This window comes from Anas acuta, chromosome 1 (assembly GCF_963932015.1).
Source record: "Anas acuta chromosome 1, bAnaAcu1.1, whole genome shotgun sequence".
NCBI classification, from domain to species: Eukaryota; Metazoa; Chordata; class Aves; order Anseriformes; family Anatidae; genus Anas; species Anas acuta.
Window position 1 is genome coordinate 130,978,524 of NC_088979.1, and position 24,034 is coordinate 131,002,557.

At 41.0% G+C, this 24,034-nt stretch overlaps 1 protein-coding gene across 1 annotated transcript; it reads right to left on the reverse strand.

Moving 5' to 3' along the window:
* Positions 1-252: 252 nt before the first annotated feature.
* CYB5R3 (cytochrome b5 reductase 3) lies at positions 253-16,748 on the reverse strand. The gene is made up of 9 exons (XM_068656459.1): positions 16,632-16,748; positions 14,533-14,664; positions 11,175-11,247; positions 8,703-8,809; positions 7,587-7,716; positions 6,496-6,579; positions 6,273-6,358; positions 4,128-4,227; positions 253-2,702 (listed from the first exon to the last, which is right to left on the reverse strand). The coding sequence occupies exons 1-9, from the start codon at positions 16,650-16,652 to the stop codon at positions 2,530-2,532; spliced, it is 906 nt and encodes a 301-aa protein (XP_068512560.1). The 5' UTR covers positions 16,653-16,748; the 3' UTR covers positions 253-2,529.
* Positions 16,749-24,034: the final 7,286 nt, after the last annotated feature.

The following is a 24,034-nucleotide window of genomic DNA, read 5'->3' on the forward strand; positions in this document are numbered from 1 at the left end:
TTCAGTACCCCAAGCCCTTTTTCAGCTGCTTCTGCCTCCCCGAAGAGGATGTGGTTCTGGTAGCTCTTGCCTCTTTCCCCTCCAGTAAGGGCATACCTGGAAGATGCACAGAGCTGCCCTGGTCCACTTGGGAACTGGGTGAAACCCTCCAGGACCAGCCTGCTCTCACACCTGGCCACAGCAAGCTGTCTAATAACATCCACCACACTATTTTCTGTAAGACAGACAGATGAATTGGCTCAAATAATCAAAAAAGATGCAAACCCAACTTTTATTACTTGTTTAAATGTTACAGTACAGGACCATCAAGCAAAAGGGATTGGGACACCGTTTTGTTTCAGTGGATCATATAAAAAATCCCTCATTTTTTCTATTAAAAGAGATCCATGTTCACACAGATGTATAAAGTAAAGATAAAACTAAGAGATTGGGGTGAAAAACAGCAATAGTTTGCTCCTTGATTCGGCATCTGAATACAGCAGTTTTCACAGGCCCCCTCTCACCCCCCTCCCTTTTTTTTTTTTTTTGAACATTCACTCCCTGGAGTGTTCTACATGTTTTTCTCTTACGAGGCTGAAGATGATGTGCTGTGTAACACGAGTCACTTGCAAAATTATTTCATACATAGATGTGAAAAAGCCAGTACTTCGATAAACAAAGTAATACAAAACATTGATGCGTTACCAACTAACTATTTTGGATATGAAAACTTCATTAAATACAGTCATAAAAAAAAAATTTTTCTTTATCCCCTAATGATACAACCCAGCAACCAAGATAATTTCTCTCAAATATCTGCTTTTTGCCTCACAATAAAACGGACTGAAACTTACTTGAGCATTATTTGAACTCCACAGCATAGTATTAAAGAATAAGTTTTAGAAGCACACATCAAAAATTCAAGATTTCAGAGGCAAGTGTAAATTCAATAAAATAAATTTAATAATAGTATTATCTGCCTCAGGTTCCTTAAATTAACTGTGCAATATCTTTTTTTCCTTCTAATTCGTGCTGAGAAACCTTTTAAATGCATGGTACACATCTGTTGTACAGGCACAAAAGAAAGCACGGCAAGTTATAGCTTCAACTACCTACCCAAGTCTTTTAAAAAAGAGAGATATTTATTATACACTGATACTTGTAGCTAACTAGCATCCACATTACTTCACATACCCCTAGACATCTTTTCAATCACTCTGATTTTATCACTAGAAATCAATTTTTAGTTACACAGATTCCTTGCAGGGACTGCTCTATCTCTAATGTCAGTAGCATCTGTTTGGAAGCATAAGGTTTTGTATGCAAGATGCATCAAGTTTACTAAAGGTTAGGTAAAAAGTTGCTGTAAAAAAATTACATTTAAAAAAATAAACTGTAGCATCCAAGAACAGTTTAGATTCAGTGAGACATTTCTATATGCTGTCAGTTTGGTGACTTAAGGCTGTTCCATGCAATCCTTAGCAACCCTTTGTGGTTTTGCCAGAGCAAGATATGCAGGTGAGTCTCCTGACTGTAGGCATACTGCATGTGAAGCTGGGATACCTGCTGGAACCCACCTGAGTGGTGAAACCTGAGCTCCCTTCATTCCTAATCAGACTCCAGGAAACAAGAAACTGAATCTGGATCTAATTTTCACCCAGCGTTTTTTCACTGCACAGAACCTGCAGAACAACTGTTTTTCTACTCTTATGACACTGTCTGCTATTCAAAAGTAAAAACAAATGTTAGTTAGTATTTTTTTTCAGTATTCAACACATGTATAAGCAAAGATTTCCAGCTACTTGTAGAACTGCGTGTAAAGCCTCCTGCTTTCCATAGTTTCCTGCATTGCCCAAGGATGTGACGAGCTGGAAAAGTGTTTACATTGAAGAAAGGCTATTCCAAAATACACTGGAACAGATTTCGTATTTGTGTCTACTCTTGTTTTGGTTAACGAGGCAACTTGGACAACTTCAGTCAGTCATAAATGGTTAATTGTCACCCTTCAAATGAACAAGAATCTTTAAGCTTCTGGTGTTGCAAAGGTTATACGTACAAGGCAAATGCTCCTGGCCCTCATATAGTAAAAGCTCTGTAAGGATTAAAGTTTGGCATAAGCAAGGTCAATAATCCAGCTCATTCTATATATTTCATACTTCATACCAAATAAAATACTGGGTATGCAGTGTTAGGAAACAGGATATTACTTGCATTTGATTACAGTGCTAAGAGAAGTGTAAACAAGTATTTGCCACCCTAAGAAGTTATACTTTCCTGCGTTGAGATGGAGTATATTTCTACAGGACAGACATGGCAAATACAATACATTGCTATGTCTCTGCAATACATTTGTTTCTGTGCAACATACAGTATGGTTATGATACAGTTAAGCTTAAGTGTCTAACTTGCCAGAGATTCAGATAAATGTTAATTATTTTTAATGTAAATGTAGCTTCCCAGCACTGTTTATCACCCACCTCTCTTGTCTTGTTCCCCATAAAATGTATTTTCTTCCCTTCCTTACAAGATCGCTGAGGTATCAAGTCTTCTTTAGAAAGAGAACCTCATGTCCTTGGTGTAGCCCAGTTTGTCCAAGTTGGGAATGCAGGCATACTGGATCATTGGTGGAGGTCCACACATGAGGATCAGAACATCATTTTGAGGTGGGGGCAGGTGGTCTCTGATCATATTTTGGCTCACAAATCCTTGGCTGTATTCCCAATCTGTTAAAAAAAAATGAAGGGGGGGGGGGATGAACAAATCACTTTATAATAAAAGTGTGTGCTTTTTTTTTTTTTTAATTGGACCTATTCTATATGGAAAATCTGCCACTCCTGCTTTTAAGATGGAAAACTGATGCATGGAGAAAACAGGCTAACTTTTAGTAAAACTTCCTAAAAGCCCCCAGGAAATACCAAGCAGAGCTGTGAAAAAATAACATCTATTCTCCTTATGCCACCAATTTATATCTTCATTAGAAGAACTCTAGCTGATGTTATTCCCAGTAGGAACACTCATTGTGCTAATCAGTTAATACTAGGGTTCACATTTACCCATCATATCCCCAGCTCTGGGATAAAAACGCTGCTGACCCAAACCTTTAGGCACAATAAAATCGAGACATTTTTCTCCCACAGCCCATCCAAAAATATCCAGTTCAGGTCTGTTTACAGGCATGTTAGTGGAATTCTGTAGAACGGTGTTGAGGTCTAAGAAGGATCTTTCATCACAACTGCTAAGATCAGTTCACAATTCACAAATACCAAAGAGAAGGAACAACAATTTTATCTGAATCTAAGTTGCCTTAGAAATTCAGGGAGAACACTAATTGAAGAAGATTGCATGACAGCAACAGACTCTGGGGACAGTAAAACCCTCCCCACAATTCTATGGGAGGTATATTCTTGGTCACAAGGTAAGAAAGCCTGTGGCTTTTCCCTCTCTGCTCCAAACTACCACTGACTAGGGGCATGAATCTACCCTGATGTGACATGAAAACCTTAGGCAATAACTCTTCAGGCTTTTCTTCATTCAACTTGCACAGCTGAGGGAGACACATTTAGCTAGCTCATCTCTCACCTACGGCACCCAACCAGATCACATTACCTTTAAAATTGGACTGCACCAAGATGAAACCACATTGTCTTTGAGAATCACTGTTAATACAAAGGCAAATCCACTGCCTAGAAAGAGCAGCTAGTGCAAACTGTCATGTGACAGCTAGGTATGAGCCTGTATTCAGCCACACCTTAGTGAGATGCAATGCCTCTACCAGTCCTCTCACAGCTGCCTTAATGAATGCTCTGAACGTGAGACAATATGTTGCCATCTTATATTTATGGCTAAGGGGAAGGAGAAAGGAAGGTCACCTTGGATCAGAGTAAATAATGGCTAATATTCAAGTCTAGTCATGGGAGGAACATTACACTACCATTCACTTGAGGTGAACTTCATAGCTTTGGAAACACAATACCTCAAGCTTGTGTGCATCACTACGTGAGGAATGATGCTGCTGAATGCATTCTGAGTTGCATAAACCTGCGAGTCGTTAAACAACAAAGGAGCCCAGAAATACACATACAACAGCATCAAATGTGCATTAATTCTCATAACTTAAGCATTGGTGGAGGTAGCATGTTAGATCTTACTTTCAGGTGCTCTGTCCAGTGTATACCAACACTTAAAACGACTAGGATTCTGAACTTGGATCTCTTCCAGCTCTGAACGTAGCAGGATATCCTTCTCAGTCTGCAGGACAAGGAAAACAATGATTATGCTCTGATTATGATTATGATTAACCTTCACTCATTAGGGAAATTAGTGTTAACATCATAAGAGTAAAGCCCTCTTTTAACACCACCATTACATAAGCAATTTTCATCAAAAAAATAACCATGACTGCACAAGTAGCTCCCTACCCTCCACACTTTGCCATTCCATCAGGAAAAAGGCAAGTTTTTCACCTTTGCCACTTCAAATCATTGGCATTACCATACAGAGATCGCTTAGTTTTTAAAATAGATGTGGAACGAATAACCAAAAAGGTATCCCATTCTGTATGTAACAAAAAATGTTAGGCAAGTTCTGCTCCTCCCTGATGCAACACTGTTAAAGGCCAAAAGAAAGCCTTATTCCCATAAAAGAAGCTGCAGTTCAGGAAGGAAGGAAAGGGTAGAGAATAAAACTGGCATCATCCTCTACAGCCCCAATAATTTGGCACTTAGGACACCACTATGTCTGTAACTGTGGGGGTGATGAGGAATGTGCCAGCAACTATAGCCAAGAAGGTGCCTATTTCTGGACCTGCAGCTGCCTGTGTTCCAGAAAGGCTATAACTGGGACTGACCAGCTCAAGAAAGGCTGGTTTGAAGCACCACATGAGCTCACAAGCTGTGTGGTGTGTAATCCAACACAGCCCTTTCAGGAGAGTCAAAATAAAACATCAACAAAACACATATAAAAAGTACTTTACAATACTGAATGTCAAAAAAACTCTAGTCTGCAGGCTTTCTTGTCTGTCCATCCATCAGTAGGCTGCTATATAGTTGTACAGTTACTGGGTATATGGACTTCTTAAAGGCAAGGACTGATGTTTACACAGGCTGTTGCTAATACATAGGCAAGTGTTCCCTGAATCCTCCTCAGAAGTAGCAGTTAATTTTTTTAGGTTGCTAAAGGAGCTCTAGTCCTATATTAGTCATTCAGAATTACTCAGGCAATGTTGGCCCTCCTGCCCTGCTAGCTACTACAGTTTGTGCCAACTCCAAGCACGCAGCAGAGATCAACTTCTGCAGCTGCCCCAACCAGCACCAGAGGGCAATACTAACGCTCTTAAGAAGGTCTTTAATAAAGCATCAGAACAAGGTGTTTGTAGGCACTTGGATCATTGTTTCTGGGTACAAAAAAACTTCTATGATTCAGACATGGTCCAGAGGAAATGGGAATACTGAATATCACAGGAGAGAGGAGTGATGAAGGGGAGCCTAGAGAAGCTAAAAAATACAGGCATGAAGAGGAGTCTTGTAATCCAGAAACTGATATTCATCATGAGATAGAATATAGAAAGAAGATAAACACCAGAAAAATATCAGTCAAAGAAAGGGGCATATAGTTAGTTCAGCAGTGCACTGCCACTTGGTTTGCACTGATCATCCGAGAAATATCTCTGTATCACAAATACCCTATGGGTGAGAATCTTCCCTTTTTCCAGCACTGCAGTATGATACACCTCAAAGAGCAAAAGAAACACCAATGGAGGAGAAACACCAATGGAGGAGCTGATGGAGGGAATAGAAATGAGACAGCTGTGAAGAATCACAGCTTTGTAGTCAAGGAAGCTGCTGGAGACCAATTTTATTTTTTTTCTTAACTAAGGTATTCTCAAAGAGCATACAAACCCTATTCTGAAACTGGGGAGCTGCAATTGCTGAAGAAAGCAGATGTCCACCTCTTCCATGTTTCCACTAAGAAAGACAGCTCTAGAAGTCTGCCCAAAACATTAACAATTTGCACAGATGAATCCAGAGTTTTAAAACATTTATAAACTGGATTAGAAGCAAAGCAGTGAGACAGGACAGAACCTGTTAGCTGATAAGACAGTATCACTTCATAAGTAATGCTAACAAAGGAATTCATTACAGTGTTTTCATACAGGAAGTTTTCAACACTTCTGTTCATTTCTCCCTCCGGGGTTTGTATTTTTGTACCATGCTTTCTCAGCAATAATTTCATTTGCTGAGTGGAGTTGTGTTTGTTAAGTAAAACTTTATAAGCAGAAATAAGCACAGAATTACCTGATTAGCAAACAGCAGCTGACAAACAGTGTGGTCATCTTTGTCTTTCATGATTGCTCGAATGATCTGCAGCATAGGTGTTATCCCTGAAAGAGAAATGCTGGTTAATGATGTGAAAAAGTAAAGAAGCAAGAGGAAGCACAAGCAAACGTGTGAGAGAAGATATGAACAAACACATCTAGCAGCTGTCAGAAACCAAGGATGAATCTTTATATGCACGTACCAGTCCCACCAGCAATCATCCCCACGTATTTGACTTTTTTAGTAACTGGTTCAGCTTTCTTTTCAGGCCGAATAGCAAACACACCTGAAAGAGAGAGAGATGGAAAACACTGAAGAAAGCAGGAAAAATGGCCTATGGTCCCTTCACAGTATTTTTAATTAATTGACTTTGTTTCAGCCCTGTCACTCTTCCCTGTTTGTAAAATAGCGGCAGAAAACAAAGGTGAACCAAAGATATCACAAAGAAAAACAAATCCTGAAGCATTATTAGAGATTTTAAGGCACATGGCAATAAGATCAGACACCGACATGGGGTACCACTCCTGATTCTGTGACTACAGCATCAAGCCATTACTATTTCTATTTGCTTGAGTCCCTTAGCCCCAACAATGTTCAGAAGCCTTGATTCCTTTATGTAGAAGTGTTTCCAGAATCTATCTCCTTAGAACTTTTTTCCCCCATGCTGATTATTTTAAAGGAAAACCTGAAATATGCAAGGCATTTTTTTTTAATATTTATCTGCTCTTTTGAGCCGATTTGACAGCCAAATCTGACAAAGCTCTTGAAATTCCCCCAAACGTTGTCTTTCCTCTATTCACATGTCTCTACATATAGGGTAACGTGAACACAAAGATCAGGAAAACCACACATTTAAGTTCTGCACACAGAATTGCCGGAAGATTTTTATGACAAATTTGTGGCTGCACTATACCAAAGTAAGATCTTTTATACTGGCATAAAGGTAGTTCCTGCTGATAAAGTTCAATTTCACTTGGGAAATTAGCAGTGGACAGCACAAATACTAAGTGTTTTTATCAGTGTAGCAACTATGCCCGTATAAGCAGTGAGAGAATTCCCTTCTTTAAGAACAGTAAAAACACAGGCACTTCTACAATCATATAACGATTCTCCTCAAGATGGCTGTTGACTTAATTATAATACTAGCACTTTATTTTGTGCAGAGAAAGACCTGAACTCAGCTGGAAAAAAAATGTGATCAGGATTACTGCTATTTTATAATGTGTTTTGTGGTTTGTTTGTTTTTTCTGTATTGTTTACTTTGGACAAATTATATTTATGAGTCAGCCTTGCCTTTTCCTTTGTAGACAAGCAGGCCACTTGGTCCTCTGAAGTCAATAGTATCCCCTATTTGCAGGCTGTCTAAGTATTGAGACATCTTCCCTCCATCTGGAAACTTTGGATGGACACCTTTCAAGTAAATCTGTTAAAAAATAACAATGAAGCTATTAATCTGACAGCTCAAAGATGAGTATTTGCCCTTCTCTCTGCCATTCAAATATTTATAGACTCATACTCCTCTTTCAAAGGAAACAACTATTACATAAAGAAATAACATCAAGACAGATTTGACTGAAAATGAAAGACAAGCATTAAAATTTCTTGATAAAGATTAAAATGATGCTCTTGCCCTGATTTTGATCAGACTGGACATAGACTGGCAATTTCTCCATTTTAGTTCTGTACATAGAAAGTATCTCTAATAAACAACATGATCTAAACCCAAGTTAAAAATATAGTAACTACTGCAACTGAAAATGGAAAAACTTCTATGAATGTTCCCTGACAGGCCAGTTGCAAAGCGATGTTCCCAAACAACTTCTCAGTACACCAACTGTTTGCATCTCAAAGCCAGAGTAACAAAAAGAGCAGAGAGCAACTAACTGAAGATTCAACCATTTGCCATTTAAATTACTGTCATCTTCAAATATATGTTTAGTATAAGTACCAAGAGAAAACAAAAGTACATTATCACAAGATTAAATCACATTTTCATCAATGACATCAGTCCACCATGTCAGTAACAACAAAAATCATCACTCTTAATAACGACCACAAAGACGATGTTACATTAGCTATAAAAGAAGCGGACAGTTCAGGCAAGGCTAATTCCTTATTTCAGAAGGATTAAAAAAGTATGTGAGCATCTGCAAGTGTACACAAATTCTGGAAAATGGCAGTCTGCATATACAGAAAATTATGCAGTATCTCATGAGAACTCTCAATAAAAAAGGGATTGTGGAATGCCGCGTGGATTGTAGGTAATTGCACATTCCTTGTTAGAGTAATGAAAGCTCACAGTGGCACACAGCTGAACAGAACATGGTGCATCAGACTCCACATAGCACTGCAAGAGCACGGGTGGGCTTAGCAGTTGCCCAGCCTGGAAAAGCAGCAATACATTCTCACCTTGACAACAAGATCCACAAAGCCCTTGTCATCATCACTGGAGACCGGAGTGTACGGTCTAACAACCAGGGCCCCATCGATCCGTGCAGACAGGTAGATATGCTGTCCTGTGTGCAGGTATGAAAAAAACAACAGTTTGCTTTCAAAGGACTTCTCTTTCTGTGGATCTATCAGGTTGACATGAATTGTGAAAGCAGTCTTAAAGTTCAGTTTACCTTGTTTTGGAGGTACCACTCTTTCCTTTCTCATTTTCCTGACATTGTAATATCTTGCCACAGTTATTCTTAACCAGACACAGATTCTACCTGGAAGGGCAGCTAACCTTGCGTGTCTATCACATCTGTTTTGGTATCTTCACTCATTTATATTTCAAAGCCCTATCTGCATGTGAGATCTTGCAAACAGCGTGATCTCTCTCCATTACAAACACATAAAAAGAACATGGGAGGGGGAAACTGCCAAGTGCTACTCAAACCACTTCATTAAAGTGTGTGTTACAAACTGCTATAGTTTAGTCACAACATAGAAAATTCTTTGACCACAGATCACTCCAGTCTACCACGAGGTCTTCCAGCTGCCATTGCTAAGGCTGCCTAGATGTAAAGCATATTTTTAACGCCGCTATTCCTCCAATAAAATAGCAATCATGTTTCAATCTCTCACACATCAGCTGAACTCTCTGCAATAATTCCTTTTCTCAATGTCTATATTTTAATGAAAAACATTAACAACAACAAAACAACAACAACCAACTAGAATTTAACTCCTTGAAAAGGTTTTCCAACAAAATTCCAATACTCTTAAGAGGAACATGTGAAGAATATATAGGGAAGATTTGTTTTCCATTATTTTATCACCACTGTCTCTTAAGATGAACATAACTCTCCAAAGATGGTACGGCTCCTCTGCTTGTAATGGGATACACAAAGCTGCTACTATACTGAAAGCTGGTCTGTCAAGCTGGAGGGCCAGTGAGGCAAACCAGCGGATGGATAAAGACGTGCAACCTGGTAACTTGGGAATTGAGCAACCACAACTGACTTGAAGCAGCATGTAGATACAAGGGTGAGTCAATGTACATTTGGTAGCACATGTGTTTCCTGTTGGGGAATTACTGAGGCAGCAGCAGCACCAGCTTCCTGTTCATCTTTCCAGGCAAGCAACTGCCTTGTCATCCCTGTCTACAGGAGCAGACCCATGACTAATCCTGCTCTTACCCATTAGAGCTTTAGCTCCTCACTCATGGGACAGCAGCTGCTGGGAGGCCTCCATATGAAGCCCTGCACAATCCAACTCTGAGTGAATTGTGTTCTTTCCTGTAACACCCAAGTTGGCTGGTAAAAGCAAAATGCTGGTGTTGCACTGAACATTCAGAGTGTATTCCAGTATTTGTCCCACGGCTACCATGCCTCCTGCTCCCAGCTGCTTTTACCTCCCTCACCAACTTTCAGCTGCTTTGCTCCCCAACTCTCACCCAATAAACCACTCCCCATTTATATAAAAAAAAAAATATATATATATATATATATCCCAAGCAGAGCATCTTTGTGAGCACAACTACAACACTACTGCTGGGACCATGCAAGGTGAGGCACATCCCTTCTTGGGCTATACTGAAACCATCTGCTGATTTGCCCTTATCTTACTGAATGAAATACTGGAAGATGTGGCATCCAGCAGGCCAAATTCACCCCAGACAGCTTCCTTTTTGTTAGGACAAGGACAATTACAGAGGTGAGACAGCTCAGTCCTCCGTGTTAATTAAGGAAAAGTGAGGTAAACTAGGATCAAGAGAATAATATATCAACCAAAGAGAAACAAATCAGGTCAGATTGTAATGCTGAAAAGGTGTCTAAGGACCACCAGCCAGCACCTCTAACCCACAGACCATTGCAAAAGGTGGTTAAAGCCAAAGTCCCTATCAGACACACATCACAGTCAAATGCTCTTTACATAAGCAGTAAGAAACAACAGTACTAAGCTATTACAGAGGGTAATATGCCACATGGGAAGGCCTCAGGAAACATCTGCTTCATGGTGATGAAGAAGTTCCATGAGACTGGCTGCAAACTCACAGATTAGCGGCCTACTGGGGAATGCACGCCTTAGCAGAGAGGTAGAGGCGACATTGCCTTATGGGGTGAAAAGGAACCACAGAGACAAAGAGCCATGGGAATACTGCACACTGGAAAGTTAAGATTAGAGAAATACAAGCAAAGGCCGATGTTAGTTTCAACTATCTTCCTGGAAACAAGCTGGATGTATGCACTCTGTAATAACACAAGAATTCAGATGCTGAAGATGACTCACAGCATTAGGACTGTTCTGCAGAGCCCCAAATACCAGCTGAAACCACATGGACGGTATTTGAAGTTCAACAGTTCAAAAAGTAAACAAACAAACAAAAAATCCTCCCACAAAATCTCTAAATGAACAAGGATTTGATCCACAGCAAGGAAAGACAGAACGTACCTATTGGTAGACCCAGAACATGATCTACTGAAGGAAGAGCAAATCGAAATCTTCTTGTGTCATGACTAACTTCCTGAAAGAAGAAAATAAAAATAATCATCAGCTATGTTGTTGGGACATTATGACTGTAATTTTACCTGTATGATCAACACCCAAGTCCGACCTGTTCAGGATTAAGTATCTGGGGGACAGCAGCACCCTAACTGAAGATTGTGCATAATGTAAGAACTCATCTGAACAGGGCAATCTTGCAGAGGTAAACTTTTCACTCAAATTCCCTGAAAATTTAACTTTTCCTCAAAATATTTTAGAAACAGCATAAAAATAATTAAAAAAAAAAAGTTAAAGAGACATACACAAATCTTGTTTTGATATATATTTATATGTTAATTGCAAAACAGTGAGGTACTTGTAGATTAAGACTAAACAACTTTCTAAATGGTATGAATATTTACATTGCCTTCTTTGAGGAGGTTGCAAGCTAAAAAAACTAACCAGTATTCCAGTTCTCATTTAAAGGTTAAAAACACAGGAGTTCAATGCAAAAAAAAAAACCTCAACATCTCAAAATCTGATAAATTTACCATTTCTATGCAGAAGATGACTTCAGAAGTCACTAGCGGATGTCAAAAAGATTAGTGTTTCTCATAGTACACAAGTTTTACCTCTTAAAAATCAGTTCACAGTAACGGAGTTAAAATAGTGAAAAAGAAAGAAACAGCATACTGCCAAACAGCTCATTTAATGACTTTCTTTTTTAAAGCCCTACGAGACATTATATCCCCTCTACAGAAACTTACATAAACATCCTATTAAATACTGTGTTTTTTTTGTTTGTTTTTAAGAAACGACAGATTTCCATCTCAGAGTTCACCTAGTCTTCAATTATGAGTTCTGCTCACGCTGACAACATTTTCCTCATAACAAATCACTTTAAGATAAATTCTGAAGAAAAAAAAGTGATTTAATTGAGGAGCAGTCTAAAAAGTGCTTCTCTGTACCTGTGACTATTTGGAACTTCACTAGAATGACAACTGACACATAGATTGTAACAGTGCTTCTCTGGCATTGTCCACTGCTGTTTCTGCATGAAAATTTAAGCACCAGTTTCACTGCTTCAAAGTTGGATTTTGCCAGTAATCCTTTATTTTAAGATACTGTCCTTAATAGCATGCAGAAAGCAAAAATGTTGTGAACTCCTGAATTCTCAGTTAACCATCTCATCAATTAAATTCAAGATAGCTCAGCCAAAGATATCTGATCATAAGCCTTTTGTGCATCACAAGAGACAACTGTGAGAAACACTAAAAGGCTCAAGAAACTCATCGCACCTCCGCCACCATGTCCAAAGGCAGACAGGGTGGAGGATGAAACAATTCTCCTTGCAACAGCCCAACAAAGTATCAGCCATATTCTCAACTGTATCACCAAAACACTTCTGGCTAAAAATGACAATCCCCAGCTACTCGCCAAAAAAGAGAGTTCTTATTTTTGTTTTAAAAATAAATCATTTTGGTGCTTTGATAGTGAAGCTACCAAAAGCTTCACTGTTACAAAAAAGGAATAGTGAATATCGACTTGGTAGTGGGAATAATGGAAACTCTTAAAATATGAGGGTCTTTGGTTGTGCTTCACAAGCAACAAGATGCAACACTCCAAGTAAAAACCTGCCTACTGACTTATACCATGCATGTCTTGAGTTTGCTCCACATCCATGCTGAGAGCCACAATTACCTTCTCAAGTGACATTAAAATGTTTTTGTGTAATGACAGGTATGTTTCAATTGAAGTTCTCACCTATTTTAATTTTAAGAGCTTGTAAAATACAAACTGTAGCTTGTCAGAAAGACTAATTTCCTCCTCCCCAGCTAGTCAGGTATGGTTGAGAAGTTTAGCAGTACAATGTTCAGAATGTTTGCACCTGATTTTTGGCAGGACATTAGAAACTGCTAGTGAAAACACAGAATTACAGCTCTCAAAAAACTTTACTTCAGTACCAGGTTATTATTTTTCAAAACCAACTTCTGTTTCCAGAATACATTTTCCATACAGGCAAAAATTTCTATACGTACATCACTAAAATATTCTCACTGACCAAGCTACCCCATGCAGCAACTTTTGAGCAGGTTATAGCAGAGCTGTTCCTTCATACCAAGATTAAAACAGACTACACAACATACAACGATGGACTGAGAAAAATCAGTATTTAGCAAAAAAATGTCATGTGAACAGCGAATTATTTTCTGTTACGATCTGTCAAGCAGACCATACCTGCCACCACATGCTACAGATCCCATGAGGAAATGGGGAGTACGTAATAACTGCATTGCTGTAGCATGCATGGGAAACAAATCCAATATGGCAGCCCAACCCAAGCCATGGGAAAGCTTTCACTTCCCAAGAAACCAAGGCTCAGAAACACAGTAATTGTTTTCTTTGATTGAACAAATGAAAGCCAAGCTATCAGCACACTGCATACCTTGAAGAAAGCTCTGTTCCAGTCCCAAGCTCCTTCCAACAGAACTCTTCTCATAACATTTTGACTATCCCGTTGACTTAAAAAGTCAACACTACAAATATCTTCAGGTATGACTTCATGCATACCTGAAAGGCAAGATTTCTGTCTCATACTTTTTTCTAATGGCCAGTTTATCCAAGGGAAATTTAGACTTTTCATCTTTTGATTTTTCATCTTTTGATCTTTCCCCAAGCAGAGTTACCAAATTCTGGTAGCAAGATCCAGCACTAAAAAGGTGACTACTTTCCTCTGAAAGCCCACTTGAGCACCCCAGGAGGTAGAAGACACCTTCCACTTTAAACAGAGAGAAGGAGAAGCTGAGAGACCTCAGCTACTGTCAGAACTACACCATTTAAAGATATTTCTTCCTGTAACACATACATGTAAGTGTACATAAATACAATAACAGCAATCAGTATCAATATATTTGTGATAGCTACCGTACCGAATGCTACTGAGAACTGCCTGTTCCGCCTGACATCTGTCTCACAGCCCATCTAGAAGTGGGGATTTTAGTAATTCCTGCTGATATACTCTATGACATGAGGCTCATATGACAGAAACTATGAGTATGGTCATTTCTAAAGCAGTATTCACCACTCAGCTGGCTTGCAGAAATGCATGCTGCAGAACTCACTTATATTACGCAAGGAGCAGGTATAAATAAGTTCTTTACTTAAAATACATATGTTTAATCAATTTTACTAGAAAGGCTTAGCAGCCTTCAAAACATCTACTGTTCCCAAGCAATCCCTGCTGCAACATTGCCCAAGACTTAGGAAACTATAAGCATTTCACAGAATTCAGGGAGAGGATGCTCAGCGCTGTACACATACTTACCTCTTTATCTATCAGCCTCAATGCATACTTCACTTCAGGATCCTTCAGAGTGATTGCAGGATAGGGATTCCCAAAAAGCCTCCGGATAGTGCTGTAGATCAGCCATATAGGGTATGTCACAACCCAACGTAACTGCAGCAAAACAGACAGATCCTTAGATACATGTGCACAATAGAAGGTTATTTTGGTGAGGAGGAAAATATTAGTGTGATGTAACAATCTAACCACCCAAAACAATACTCTCTTTTTCTGTGCTAACATGAGTGGAATGAGGAAGTATCAAAAAAAAAAAAAAAAAAAAAAAAAAAAGTCAGTGTAATACAAGTTTGCCTTGTGAGCAGCCAGAGCTGCTCCCACACTGTGACACTGGGCATGCCAGCAGAGGCTTGTCAGACCCGTCCCCATGTCCCCAAGTCCAATCGCTAACAAGACCAACAGATGAGCATATGCAGACACACAAACAGCACCCAGCAGCTAGCTGCCCATCTCCCAAAGACACAGACATGCTCGCAGGTGGCTTCTGCCCATGGCATCCCCAAATGCTCCTCTGCTGCATCCCATGCCACCGGGCTTGCAAGGTGATGCCAAGGGGGGTCATCCCCAGCCCCTGGGGCAGAGGGATCCCCCATGACAGCGGCTCCTTCCTCAGGCCAGGGTATCACGGCTCCCCGCCTGCCAGTGCACACATAGATATAAACCTTCACAAGCCCTCCTCTCTCCTGGACGGGTATGGGAGTGATCGCATCCAGGTAATGCTCAGGGTAAAAATCCTCTCTGACCCTCATTTGCTGTTCCAGGTTTTAACTCAGGGCAGTGAAACAGCGTGACTGCAGCTGCATTTTTCCACGATACCTATATACATTAAAAAAAAAAAAAAAAAAAAGGAGGGCAACGGAGACAGAACTGAAAATAAAAATTTTGCAAAATACTTTGACTACATGAGGTGCTCTTGATGATTCTTGGGAGAGCTGGAAGCCCTGTACAACCAGCTTCTACTTTAATTTTTGTTTTAGAGGGACCTGACCAGCATTTTGGAATCACATCTCTCTGAACCTGACACAGCTGTTGGGAGGATATAAGATGTACAATGTAATTAATGAAAATACAGCAAGTGCAAAATTAAAAGGAAAGACAGCATAAAATCCCTCTTCTCAAAATTCTGCTGTACAGATGTATAAGATAGCAGCAGCTGGTTTGACCTGAAAGCACACCATACCACGCACACGCTGCATTTTTCACTTTTATTTGAAAATACTGAAATAGCCAGACAGAAGATGTTTCTAAATTAGCTGAAGTTTACAAAAAAACTTACTCTTTAATATCTGCAGACCCATCACATTACTTCAGCTCTAGGAATTTTTGCTATTAAGCCATGAAAAAAAAAAGAAGAAAAGGATGGGGACGTTGCTTAGGACAATTACACTGTAGCAAATAAACCCCTAATAAGAACTGCAACCAGTGACAGAGTCAAGCGGAGATAGGAAGCTGAATCGGCAAGAGATGATGTCTCAAATGCAATACGAACATGTCAGAATAAGCTAATTCGATTTAAACATATGGCTATCATATGGCTATCTGAAATGAGCAAAGCAGCAGCTGTGGGCTAGCAAATCCTTCCCTTCTGAAGCCACTGACCAGATCTGAGCCTGCTGCAGCAGAACGAAGTTTAATTTTGAGGAACGTCTTTAGCACCACGTTAGCCTCGGGGAAGGCAATTCGTGACTCGCGGTCAGGTCCTGAAAAAACCTCCTGGGAGGAGCCCGGGGAGGAACAGCCCAGGTGCGCTGCGAGCCGGGCTCTAACAGAGCTGATGGGCAGAAACGGGAACTAACGGCTGGGGGAGTATCCGGAGGCTCTGCGGGCCCCACACAGGCGGGGCCAGGGCCGGGCACCACCGCCTGGCCACCCGGCCCATCCCCAGCGCCGCGTGCAGGGGCAGCCGCAGCTGCAGCCGCAGCCCTTTCCCTCGCCCCCAAAACCCCTCGCCCCCAAAACCCCTCGCCCCCAAAACCCCTCGCCCCCAAAACCCCTCGCCCCCAAAACCCCTCGCCCCCAAAACCCCTCGCCCCCAAAACGCCGGATCCAGCTGCCCCGCTCACCGTGCTGAGCCCAGCGCCCATGGCTGCCCTCCACCCCGGCCGACAGCCACGCCACCTCGCCAATCAGCGCCGCGCCTCCCTGCCGCCCCGCCCCGCCCCGCCCCGCCGCGCCGCGCCCCGCCAATCAGCGCTGAGCATCGCCACTCTCCCGCCAGGGGGCGCCCGCACCGCACCGCGGAGGCTGGGAGGGGCCGGACGCGGCGGCGGGGAGAGAGCCTCCGGGGAAGGGGGGCTGGCTGGAGCCTGGGGCCCTCGGAGCGCTGCCGGTGGGGCCTGCAGGGGCAGCGGGGCGGGTGGGGATAATAAAACCAAAATAAAATAAAAGCCACCAAATGCTGTAAACGCCGTGTTGTTTTCAGTGCCTCTCTACAGCAAAGAATGTGTGCAAGTCTGGTTTGGTTAGTTCCGCCCTTCCGTGAGCTTGTCCTTATCACGTTATGATGCATACGTACCGCTCTTTTGCACGTTATCAGCAAGATTACAGAATCGCAGAACCACAGAATGGTTTGGGTTGGAAGGGATCTTAAAGACCATTTGGTTTCAACCCCCTGCCATGGGCAGGGACACCTCCCACCAGACCAGGCTACCCAAAGCCCCATCCAGCCCGGCCTTGAACACCTCCTGGGATGCTGATATAGTATAAACTCACTTTAGGATAGAATAAAACTTGTGGTTAAAAGTTAGCAAGGACAAAGTAAACGACATCTTGTTATCTGTAGACCTTTTGTTATGTTTAAGCATCTTGTTATTTGAAAACATCCGAGTATCTGTTAACCCTCAGTCAGGCTGAGACTTGAGATAACTTGAGTCAATTGTCTTGTCTTGTTAACTGAGACTTCCTGTTATCTGCCGACCCTCAGTTAAACTGAAAGCCAACTCAGCATTTTTACAGCTTGGAAAACAACTGATTAAGCAAAGGTGAAAAGTGCATTACGAGGAAGACCTACGGCCTTCCTCCCAAAGACCACTGCCCACATCCTGGAGACCCCGGCCCACAATTCTTGGAAGGCTTTGCGCAAGCGCAAGGACTGATAAGCTAATTAGCATACGAAGCGAGGGTAGGCGGGGTTAGGTAATGAATATGTATGCGTGCTAATTGAATATTCATTGTTTCGCTGTATAAATATGAGATATTTTGTCACTTCGAACATGCACGATAGGCGGAAGGATCCCCCGTGCATCCAGCGCTGCAATAAAGAATATACCACTTAAAGAAATTTTGGCTTTGATCTTTAAATCAATGCGGCACCCCAGATGGGACAACCTCTCTGCCGGTCCGCAGGACCCGCTGGGGACAGGACTCCCTAGGGTACCCCCGGGATTTCCCGGAGGGACTCCTCGACTCACCGGATCACTGTGGAGGCAGACAAGGACCCCATCATTGTAAGTGAGTATATTCTTTATTCTGGTTTGGTTTTCTGGTAGACCGGTCATCTGGGACTGTCCAGTAAGTCGGAAGGTGATCTTCTGCAGGACAGTATTTGGTATATACTTTGTGGTTAGTACCACAAGTATATCTGGGGACCTTGAGGTCCATCTGTATCTGGAACTGTCTGTAAGTCGGAAGGTGATCTTCTGCAAGGCAGTATTTGGTATATACTTTGTGGTAAGCACCATAAGTATATTTGGGGACCTTAAGGAAAGAGCTCGCTTTAAGGTCCATCTGGAATTGTGTTGCCTACTTTGGTTTTCTGACTCATGGAGTGTGATATTTAACTCTGGTTATTGTTACTGCGATTTTGGCTATTTTCTTGGTGATAATAGTAGTTTCGTGGCGTTGTTATAAGAAAGATATCGTTACAGTGTTACATATTTTGGTTTTCTGACCTATCGCATGTGGAATTTGACTCTGATTATTGTTATTGTGATTTTGGCAATATCTCCTGGTAATTGATTAAGGAGGTATTGGGGAGGCATTGGGGAGGCAAGGACAATCCCCAAACATGGACTGTATATCTCGAAACAAGACACTGGAACTCACGATAAGGAAGCGGCAGACGGACAGAGAAACAAATGGAAGGACTATAAATCTCAAAATTGGACATTGGAATTCATTATAAAGATACAACAAACGGAAGAATTGGCAACAACCAGCTCTCGCAATTAAGAAACGTGCCAATTCAGCAGATTCCTGACCAAAGGTGAAAAGTACACTGTGAGGAAGACTCAGGGTCTTCCTCCCAAAGACCCCTGCCCACGTCCCAAAGACCCCTGCCCACAATTCTTGGGAGGCTCTACGCAGGCGCAAGGTGCCAAAAGGCTAATTAGCATGAGAAGCGAGGGAAGGCGGGGATAGGTAATGCATATGTATAGGCGCTTGTAGAATATTGATAGATTGATTGTATAAATTCAAGACTGCTTTCCGCTTTGGGTATGCACGATAGGTGGAGAGATCCCCCGTGCATCCAGCGCTGCAATAAAGAATATACCACTTAAAGGAATTTCGGCTTCGATCTTTGAATCAATCTGGCACCCCAGATGGGACAACCTCTCTGCCGGTCCGCAGGACCCGCTGGGGACAGGACTCCCTAGGGTACCCCCGGGATTTCCCGGAGGGACTCCTCGACTCACCGGATCACTGCGGAGGCAGACAAGGACCCCATCATTGTAAGTGAGTATATTCTTTATTCTGGTTTGGTTTTCTGGTAGACCGGTCATCTGGGACTGTCCAGTAAGTCAGAAGGTGACTTCTGCAGGACAGTGTTTGGTATATACTTTGTGGTTAGTACCACAAGTATATCTGGGGACCTTGAGGTCCATCTGGATCTGGAACTGTCTGTAAGTCAGAAGGTGATCTTCTGCGAGGCAGTGTTTGGTATATACTTTGTGGTAAGCACCATAAGTATATTTGGGGACCTTAAGGAAAGAGCTCGCTTTAAGGTCCATCTGGAATTGTGTTGTCTATTTCGGTTTTCTGACTCATGGAGTATGGTATTTAACTCTGGTTATTGTTACTGTGATTTTGGCTATTTTTCTGGTGGTAATAGTAGGTTCGTGGCATTGTTATAAGAAAGATATCGTTATGGTGTTACACAGTTCGGTTTTCTGACTTATCGCATGTGGAATTTGACTCTGACTATTGTTATTGTGATTTTAGCAATATTGCTGGTAATAGTAGCTTTGTGACATCGCTACTGAAAGATATTGCGTGCCTGTAATTTTGTGAGTGATACGTTTTTGTGATACGCTTTTGTAAGTAACACGTGTATTCTGAAAGTGTAAACTGGAAAATGGGGGGGCGAGTAAGCAGTGAAATTCCTAAGAAAAGTGCGTTAGGATGTGTTTTGAGTCACTGGAAGGATATTGGAGGATCTGCCGGTGGAAGTGTGAACAGGAAAACATTGATAAAATATTGTAATCAATGGTGGCCGCTTTATAAGCTGGAATGTGGAGAAAAGTGGCCCCTAAATGGAACTTTAAACTCTAATGTTTTGCTACAGTTAATGTTGGTTTTGAGAAGGAGAATAGGATGAAATGTTGTATCAGCATCTTGGTGGGAAAAGGTACGGAATTAAGTTGGCCCCTGACTGAGCCTTTGATGTTGGCATTAGAGAAGTACAGGCTGGAGAAAGATAAAGGAAGTGTTAAAAGGGTTGTTGAAAGTGTTAAAGGTGTTTGAAGTTGAATGAGCAGGGAAAGAGGATATAGGAATGTTAATAGTTCTGCCTCTGCTCTAGGCAGAGATCTTAAAATCATGGGTGTTAGCCCTTTGGGGCAAAGAGATCATGATGGGTCCGAGAGAGAGTTGTTATGGAAACAGAAGAGCAGTTAACTCTTAAAACAACCTGAGTTCATGTGCGAGCTCAGATTACCGATGGGACTGCTCAGGGAACTGTGAACAACTGCATTCCCCTGACCGACCCCACTGAGACCCTAATCATCCCTAAAATTATGAACGGCTAAGTAAATACTAAAATATGGATGAATTGGGAATTGAGAATATGCTTCCAACAAGGTCTAAAAGAAACCCCTATGGAATTTTTGGACCAACTCTGAAATGTAATGAAAATAAATAAATAAATAAATAAAACAAAACGGTTTGGACCTGGCTTCGGAGGACAAATTGACTAGCCTTTTTCTAGGGTAATCATTGGTCCCTGATTTCAACAGGAATAACGGGGACCTGGGGAATCTACCCTAGCAGATCCTCCACTGATTATAATGAAGCTAGGGGAGGAACAGAAGTGAAATTTCTTATTGATATGGGGCAACGTGTTCAGTTCTAAATCAAGCATTAATGCCTTTACGGAATGATTATGTTAACGTAAAAGGGTGTAACCGAAAAGGCTTATTTTTGTGAACCTTTGAAATACAAGTTGGGGAAATGTTATATATGGAGTGGTAATTCGTGTCGAGAAAATGGTTGATATTAACAAAGAAGGGTGATTCAGGAGACTCCATGCAGTCTGGGGTTTCTTGTTCTCCAGGTGGTTTCTTGTTCTCCAGCCGTTAAGGCATGGATGTTTCTGGGTGTTTGCTGTTGTTGTTACATTCAAAGTTGTTTGACTAATTAAACAGTTGTTTTGAAAAGAACTGCTGTGGAGAGAAGGGTATTAGAGGGGAGCCTGCTTTTAAAAAAAAAAAAAGCAACACTATGAAGTTACATCGGTACAGAAGCAGGAAAAAGAAGTGAAGAGGAACAGGCTGGCAGAATGGGGACTGTTAAGTTATGGAACTCAAAGGATTGTTTGTTACCTATCCTGATTGTATGTATGTATAGGCATACTCGGGTTATTATGTAAAGCAATGTTCTGTATACATGTATTTAGAACGTTTGATGTTTGTGTGTGCGTGTTGGTGGAGCGTAGACTCCCTGCACACCCAGCGCTGTTTACTTGCCTTTTATATACCTTTTAGAAATATTTGTTTTATAAATATTACAAAATTCAGACCTCATTTATAACAGGAAACAAATGGGGATACATAGGTTTTTATATCTACCTGGATCTCCAAAATCTCTATTAGGTTGAGATCTGTTAGAACAATTAGAAGCAGAAATTATCTTTGAAAAAAGGAAAATGGAATTAAGGATAGGAGAAGAACAACTAATAAATGTGTTAAGCCTGGCACTAATACAAACCGACCCTAAAAGTGAAATACCCTTAGAGATCATAAATCAAGTATATCCAGGAGTTTGGGCCACTGAAGTCTCTGGAAGAGCTAAAAATGTGACCCCAATAATTATTAAATTAAAGCCAGGAGAGAAACCCATTAAGGTTAAGCAATATCCTTTGAGGATAGAAGATAGGAAAGGAATTAAAGAGATAATTGATAGATTTATACAGTATGGATTATTGATTGAATGTGAATCAGAATACAATACACCCATATTGCCAATTAAAAAGGCAGATGGGAAAAGATATAGGCTAGTTCAGGATCTGAGGGCCATAAATAAGATCACTGAGGATATACATCCAGTAGTGGCAAACCCTTATACTTTGCTGACTAAATTAAGGAATAGTCAAGTCTGGTTTACCGTACTGGATTTAAAAGATGCCTTCTTCTGCCCACCTTTAGCCACTGAAAGCCAAAACCTATTTGCCTCTGAATGGGAAAAACCTGACTCAGGCAGAAAGACACAGTTAACGTGGACAGTGCCACCACAAGGATTCAAGAATAGCCCCACTATTTTTGGAAACTAATTAGCAAAGGAACTTGAAACTTGGATACCTCCGGACACTGAAGGGGCTTTGTTACAATACGTAGATGATCTCTTAATAGCTACTGAGACTAAAGAGAGTTGTATTCAATGGACTATAAGTCTCCTTAATTTTCTGGGTTTAAATGGATAACAAGTCTCTCAACAGAAAGTCCAGCTGGTTCAACAACACGTGACCTACTTGGGATTTGGAATTTCGGGAGGTCAGCGAGAACTAGGAACTGAACGTAAGGAAGTCATTTGCCGGACTCCAGAACCCCAAACGGTAAAGGAGCTACGAACCTTTCTAGGAATGACAGGTTGGTGTCGCCTTTGGATTTATAATTATGGACTAATGGTAAAGCCTCTATATGAATTGATAAAGAGTAATCAGTCAAAGTTAGTCTGGACTGGAGAAGCACGAAACGCCTTTAAACAACTTAAACGAGAATTGATGCAAGCTCCAGCTTTGGGATTACCGGATCTTTCGAAACCCTTCTGGTTGTTTTCTCATGAGAGACAAGGGATAGTTTTGGGAGTACTAGCACAAAGATTGGGTCCCCATAAACGAGCAGTAGCTTACTTCTCTAAACAATTAGATGAAGTAAGTAAAGGATGGCCCGGATGCCTTCGAGCTGTTGCAGCTGTTGTTATCAATATACAAGAAGCTTGGAAGTTTACAATGGGACAGAAAATGATAGTGTTAGTCTCCCATACGGTCTCAACAGTTTTGGAACAAAAAGGAAACCATTGGCTTTCACCACAGAGATTTTAAAATATCAAGCAATATTAGTAGAACAAGATGATGTGGAAATTGTGGTCACTAACGTCATAAATCCAGCTTCTTTCCTTAGCGGAACTCTGGATGAACCTATAACTCATGATTGTATAGAAACAATGGAGACTGTGTATTCTAGTCGACCCGATCTTAAGGAAGAACCTTTAGAAGATGCTGATGAATCTTGGTATACTGATGGGAGCAGCTTTGTAAAACAAGGACAACGTAAGGCAGGATATGCTGTTACAACTGCTCAACAGGTAATCGAGTCCAAACCATTACTCCCTGGGACGTCCACCCAGAAAGCACAGGTAATTGCACTTACGTGAGCACTGGAACTGGCAGCAGGAAGGAAAATAAATATTTGGACAGATTCTAAATATTCATTCGGCATGATACATGCTCATGGAAAAGAACGTGGATTGATGACTGCTCAGGGAAAACAAAAAAAAAAAAACATGCTGAAGAAATTTTAAAATTGTTAGAGGCTGTAAAACAATCAGAAAAGGTAGCTATCATGCATTGTCAAGGACTCCAAAAGGGAAACGCTGATTTTGAAATTGGAAATCGATTGGCAGATCAGGAGGCTAAACAGGCAGCTGAAATAACTGAGATGAAGGCATTGTCTTTAATACCAGACAGTAAAATCCAAACTATATACATGAACCAAAAAGCCAAATTATACAAAAGAAGACTTAAAATTAATTGAAGATTTGAAAGGTAAAATGAAACCAGATTAATGAGTATTTAAAAGATAACTGTGTAATAATACCCTCTAATTTGATATGGCCCATAGTTTTTACAGAACACAATAAAACACATCGGGGAGCTGACACATTGCATAAGAGCATGAGTCAGACATTAGTGGGATGAAATTTATACACAACAATAAAACAAGTAACTTAACAATGTAGTATCTGTTTACGTAATAACCCCAATACCAGGAATAGAATAAAATTTGGAATAATTGGTAAAGGAAATTATCTG

Bases quoted from the DNA above. Each gene is read 5' to 3' on its own strand.
- CYB5R3 (XM_068656459.1), bottom strand. From the start codon at position 16,652: ATGGGCGCTGGGCTCAGCACG. The intron at 8,810-11,174 runs GTACGTTCTGTC...ACCTGCACACAG, and splicing joins TGTTCTGGGTCTACCAATAG to GACAGCATATCTACCTGTCT. The intron at 7,717-8,702 runs GTGAGAATGTAT...ATTTTTTAACAG, and splicing joins TTGTGGATCTTGTTGTCAAG to ATTTACTTGAAAGGTGTCCA.